This window comes from Bos grunniens, chromosome 11 (assembly GCF_055505025.1).
Source record: "Bos grunniens cultivar Pamir isolate PY7600 chromosome 11, Bosgru_T2T1.0, whole genome shotgun sequence".
Lineage (NCBI taxonomy): Eukaryota > Metazoa > Chordata > Mammalia > Artiodactyla > Bovidae > Bos > Bos grunniens.
The window spans coordinates 21,642,072-21,648,071 of record NC_141175.1 but is presented as its reverse complement, the minus strand read 5'-3'; the positions used below and the strand labels follow the sequence as shown (position 1 = coordinate 21,648,071).

Here is a 6,000-nt window from a genome sequence, read left to right as displayed (position 1 = left end):
ATCCATCCTAGAACATTTTCTGGAATTTTTATTATACAAGAATCCTCTCCTCTTTGAAGGCTAATTACTGTAGACCAACTCTCATTTCTGTGAGTCTTCTTTACTTCTGCAAGAGATGTACTAGTCTCCCCTTCTGATTACACAATTTACCCCTTCTCGTATTTCTCAGAGTTATTCATATTTCATAGTTGGCATTTTTACAAAGTTTGGGGACAGTCTTATCACCCTGAGTACAACCTGGGACTTTAACTTAAAACATCCTATTGCCTATTTAATTTTTAAATATGAAGTCCTAGTCTGATTAGCTTTCTTGACACAATCTGAGTCAAGAAAATTAATGTCATTATTGATAGTTTTAGATATGTTCTTTATTCCCCAAGTTTTCTTGCTTTTTACCCCCTTCCCCTCCCCAGCCCACTCAACTCCTACACTGATTTTGTCAGTGCTGATTTTCCCTTTGATGTTTAAGGTGTTGGCCATCCAGTTTTTCCCTTTTAGCAGCTACTCTAAATGTTTTTAACACACGTTTAAATGTTCCTTTTTCACTAATTATGTTAATCACTTCTACCCCTAGTAAACCAAGAATTTGTGCTCAATTTCCCTCATTTTATCAATTCCTCCATCACTGACCACTCCCACCCCCAGCTCCCATGTTGGGATCAGCTAAGATAGAAGAGATTCATTCATTCACTCGGTGGGCATTTCACGAGCATCCACCATGTGCTGGGCATAATCACGGCTCTGAGAACAGAGCAGCGAAACTATCTCATACAATTCCTACTTTCAAGGGGAAAGACCAAGAAAAAAAGCAGAGACAACTAAACACACTGTGTTCTGGTACACTCAGTGAGGGATGACGACACTGAGGAGGTGGCTTTTGAGTATTAAGGGCCCAGAGGAAGTGAGGGAGGGGTCCAGGCAGATGTGAGGGGGAGGAGCACCCTGGGCAGAGGTGGGCACTGGCCTGGCAGTGGCCCCAGAGGTCCAGGAGGGCCGGGCAGCTGATACACAGTGGCCCCAGAGGTCCAGGAGGGCCGGGCAGCTGATACACAGTGAATGGAGGAAGAAGTAAAGGGTGAGCAGAGATTGGGAACATTCCTTGTGCTGACCTCTAGACTTTTTTCGGCTCACCTCCCAGCTGTCTGTTTCACTCTTGAGCTGGTCTATTTCATCTGCCCACTGAGGTTTTAACTTCCAAGATCTGTAATTGCTGTGTTTTTTTTGGTCCTGGATACAACACCATCTTTTCCCCTGAATTTAATTACACTTGTTTTATAGGATTGTTTGCTGTACTGACTCATTATGGAGGTTATCACCTCCTCCCTTACAACATTTCCTTTATTTTTATTATGAGTTTTACTTGTGAGTTTATTTTTGTATTGTCCTAGGGAGCTCATATCTGCTATTAACTGCCTCAAGTGACTGTGGGGACAAAACAATGCCACAGAGAGGGGGCTGCTGTGAGTTCGTCTTATTCACAAAGGCCTGGCCCCCCAGGGCCCTGCCTACCTGGGGATCCACACTCTCTCAGCCTGAGCTTCAACCCATCAGCTGCAAGGAGATCAAACCAGTCAATCCCAAGGGAAATCAATCCTGAATATTCACTGGAGGGGCTGATGCTAAAGCTCCAATACTTTGGCCACCTGATGAGAAAAGCCAACTCATTGGAAAAGATCTCCTGATGCTGGGAAAGATTGAGGGCAGGAGGCAGCACAGGATGAGATGATTGGATGGCATCACTGACTCAATGGACACAAGTTTGAACAGACTCAGGGAGCTAGTGAAGGACAGGGAAGTCTGGCATGCTGCAGTCCATGCAGTTGCAAAGAGTGGGACATGACTGAGCAGCTGAACAACGAGCACATTTTAGTATACACTTACTTTTAAGAATTTATTCTTTTATTTCCCAAACTACCCTTTCTGTCACACATTGAGATTTCAAGCAGGTAGTTCTCTAAGATACTGCAATTCATTCCCACCAAAGAAACAATACATGCATTATGAATTTTATTTATAAGGCTGGAACAAACAAGAATGTTAGGTTTTTTTTCAACTTTAAATTAACAAATAAAACGGGAAGAGCAGCCTAGAAGCCACCATTTATGAAAGACTCAAGAAGGTAGAACTCAAAAAGGTAAGTTTTTATTCCAAAATAGGAATAATGACATATACAAAGTGATCGTTTTTTTTAGAAACATTGATCTAAAATTTTTATACTCATGGACTATTTTTTTTTCCTCAGGGAAGAAAAGATTGACATTAACTCTTTGGCATCATCTTTGAACATAATTCCTTCTCAGATTAGTATCCATTAGAGTGCTTATAAACGTCTAAGATGGATGGACAAGAATGCATTCTGCTGATTCATTTCTGAGGACCTTTCAACTTTTCCTCTGGTTACGGGCCACTCCACAAACAGTGTGGTGGGCTGGGGAGACGGACCCCGGAGTCTGCTCTGCTTCTCTTCTTCCCCGGAGTCTGCAGCTGTGTGATCCTGGGGCGATGCACTGTTTCCATCTCAACTGGCTCACCTTTCAAACGGGAAGAAAGATGCCACAGCACAAGGCTGCTGGAAAGGGTAAGCAAGATAGTGAAAGCACCTGGCCCTGGGCCCAGCCTCTAGGGGGCACCCTAACATGCTGGTTTAAAATGTATTCCGGCAGGCAAGGCAGAGTACGGGTATCACAGTACAACCGTGACCTTGTCTGTCCCCTTCCTCTCTGGACAAGGACCAAACATTCAGAAGAGAAGACGAGCAATTCAAGGAGATTAAAAACTGAGCTTCAATAAATTAGAGTCAGAAGTCTAGTTCTTATCAGCTACTTTCCCTATCACTTTGGTTGTTTTCATTGTGTGTTTCAAGAAAGACGTTTGGCTCTCTTTCCTTTGTAAGGCAAACTCTGTTTCTCAAGGTCAATCTCTGCAACCCTAATTTCCTTCCTGCAAGCCCTGTAGTTTTTTAAAAAAAAAGTTTCTTTTCACTTTTGCCCTTTCTAAGAGGTAGGGTATTTACCCTATACTATTTTAATAGAATCGTATTTGCTCTGAAGTGAAACTATTTGTTTTACTTTATTAAATTTGATGCCTTTGGGCTAGTTTCTAAAAGAGTAACCTTACACAATTCATAATTAAGTGAACCTACTTCGTTTTTCCTTGTGTCCAGCCTTTATGGTTAAAATGGTCTTTTGGACTATTGTTCTGGAGTAGGTTAGAGGGAAACCTACTTAGCCAACACCACATCCATCATCTGAAATGCTGGCATCTCTACAAAATAATCCAAGAGGGATCCTTCAGAACTAAGAGGAAAGTCAAGTTTGTCCAAGTGTGTCCGTGGAAGCGTATGGATGTCGTGACAGTAAGCAAAACTTTGTTCTTCATAAAATGGACTTCGATACAGGCCAGGGCGGTGGGGTCTGGCCCGGAACCTAGGGGTCTGGGGTTGGAGTTCTTGCTCACCATCCACTCGTCCCTGTGGCTCTCAGTAAGTCTCCACGCATCTCTGGGACCTATGGTTCCCTGGCACCTACCATGAAGGTGTGGCAGCAAACACCACTGGGTCCCGTCCCGGTCCAGACACCCCGAGGTTCTAATTCTTCCTTTAGCCTCAGCAGCCTGAGGTTGGGCAGGCTCCACCCTCAGATGTGCCGTCCGGTCAGGAAGAAGAGTGGCCGGTCCTCCTTGGCGTTGGCCGTCTGGAATTCATCTCGCAGCCGAAACTGCCACTCGTCTTCCAGCTCCAGGCGGACGACTGTCTGGCGGAGCGAGTTGCGGTCCTGACAGATCACACACAAGGTGGCACCTGTGTGGACAACGGCAGAGGTGTGTGAACGGAACAGGGGAGTTTCTGCGCAGGAAAGCTCCCGCCCGGCTGCCGTTTGCCAGAACAAAAGACGATGCTGCTTTTGGAAGGGAAGGGCCAGATGTCCAAGCGAGCGCCTGTTTCCAGGGGCTGCTTCGCCATCTTAGCCAGATGACGGATGAGCGTGTGACTTGGCAGGTCTGGCAGATGAGACAACGTGGAACCAAGAAATGACGGCAAAGAAGTTGAGCAGACAGGGAGAAGGAGAAAGACTCTTAGGATTACAAACCAGCATCCTCAGGTCCAGCCCTGGTGGGAAACACCCCGCCCCGCAGCCTAACCCTGCCCTCTTCACCCATCGCAGTCGGCTGCCCGCCCAGGCCCCATGCGCCTCCTGCCTCTCCTCCTGCCTGGCAATGTGAATTCTCCTTCCTCTCGAACCCTAGCACACATCAATAATCATGGGTGTTCATACCATCTACCCCTCTATCTCCACACCCTATCTTTCTATTAGACAAGATGTTTCCCAGGAGCACAGAATGTTGCGGAAACCACTATTTCCCCAAAGCTTATGCAACCCCAATGCTCACTCAACACCTCGCAGAGAGGAAGGTGGGCGTCACGGCCAACCAATAAAAAGTGAAGATCAATTAGGAATGCCAGCTGGATTGGAAATAGTGTTTTTAAGTCATACTGAATGAATGTTTCCCACTCTCAACCACTCCAGCATGAAAACACCTATAGAGGGAGAAAGATTAGAAGGAAAGTAAAGATGCACGCAGCAGCCCAGGACAAAGAAGAACTCATCCACCAAGAAGAAAAATGTCTAGGAGGTCTGCATGCTTAGGCTAAGAGCCTGGCCTGAAAAGCTACAGAAAAGTTGAAAATATCTGCTGGTTACTGGGAAGAAAGGGGATGTGTCTTATCTCTGTGCAAACAGGTAGAGGGGAAGAGCCATCCTGGGATCCCACCCCAGCTTTCTTGTGCCTCCCTGGAGAGCCGGGGAAGTCACAAGCCCTGAGTCTCAGTTTTGCTGTTCTTGTTTAGTCGCTCAGTCGTGTCTGACTCTTTGTGACCCCGTGGACTGTAGCCCACCAGGCTCCTCTGTCCATGGGATTCTCCAGGCAAGAATACTGAAGTGGGTTGCCATGTCCTCCTCCAAGGGATCTTCCCAACTCAGGGATCAAACCCATGTCTCCTGTACTGGCAGGCAGATTCGTTCACTGAGCCACCAGAGAGGCCTGAGTCTCAGTTTACTCGTTGCCAAAAAGGATGAGGACCAGGTTCACCTCCACAGAGGTGCCAGTGATGACAGCCATTCAAGTCAAGGTCCACCATAAGAGCACAAGAAGTTACCTTTCAGAAAATGAAACTTTTTCAAAAAGCTAGCTCCCACGAAAGAGTCACAGAGGTACAGCAGGAGTCCACTGAACACGAAGTCAGAGCAGCTGATGTTTAAAGAGTGGGGCCTGGAGCTCACATAACACACAGAGATCTGGGGGGGAAAAAATGGAATCCATGAGAAAAGTCATTTTCCATGAAACACCCCACAGCACTGTGCTACAGCTTTGCATCTAACACACACTAACTGCCAGGTCCAGCTCAGGCTTGGAGGACCAAACACAGCATTCAATGTCATTTCCAAATGTTATGTTCTAAACATCAACTCCGAGACTTACCCAGATATATCTATTCATTACCTCATTTGAGAGTCAGAGACGTTCTGGCATTAGTAGTAAGTTTGATTCCTAACTATCTGTATCAGGGTGTGTGTGCTAAGTCTCCTAACTATCTGTATCAGGGTGTGTGTGCTAAGTCTCCTAACTATCTGTATCAGGGTGTGTGTGCTAAGTCTCCTAACTATCCGTATCAGGGTGTGTGTGCTAAGTCTCCTAACTATCCGTATCAGGGTGTGTGTGCTAAGTCTCCTAACTATCCGTATCAGGGTGTGTGTGCTAAGTCTCCTAACTATCCGTATCAGGGTGTGTGTGCTAAGTCTCCTAACTATCCGTATCAGGGTGTGTGTGCTAAGTCTCCTAACTATCCGTATCAGGGTGTGTGTGCTAAGTCTCCTAACTATCCGTATCAGGGTGTGTGTGCTAAGTCTCCTAACTATCCGTATCAGGGTGTGTGTGCTAAGTCTCCTAACTATCCGTATCAGGGTGTGTGTGCTAAGTCTCCTAACTATCCGTATCAGGGTG

At 46.1% G+C, this 6,000-nt stretch overlaps 1 protein-coding gene across 6 annotated transcripts in view; it reads right to left on the bottom strand.

Moving 5' to 3' along the window:
* Positions 1–1,994: 1,994 nt before the first annotated feature.
* The window catches only part of GREB1 (growth regulating estrogen receptor binding 1), a 135,308-nt gene continuing 131,302 nt past the window's right edge, over positions 1,995–6,000 (bottom strand). For 5 of the 6 annotated variants that reach the window (XM_086325619.1, XM_086325622.1, XM_086325623.1 and 2 more), the window contains exons 32-33: positions 5,156–5,294; positions 1,995–3,799 (exon numbers count right to left, since the gene is read on the bottom strand). In XM_086325619.1, coding sequence (XP_086181745.1) covers positions 3,636–3,799; positions 5,156–5,294 — 303 coding nt within the window. In that variant the 3' untranslated portion in view covers positions 1,995–3,635. The remainder of the gene's footprint in view (positions 3,800–5,155; positions 5,295–6,000) is intronic. The other variant, XR_015136419.1, reaches the window with a different exon arrangement.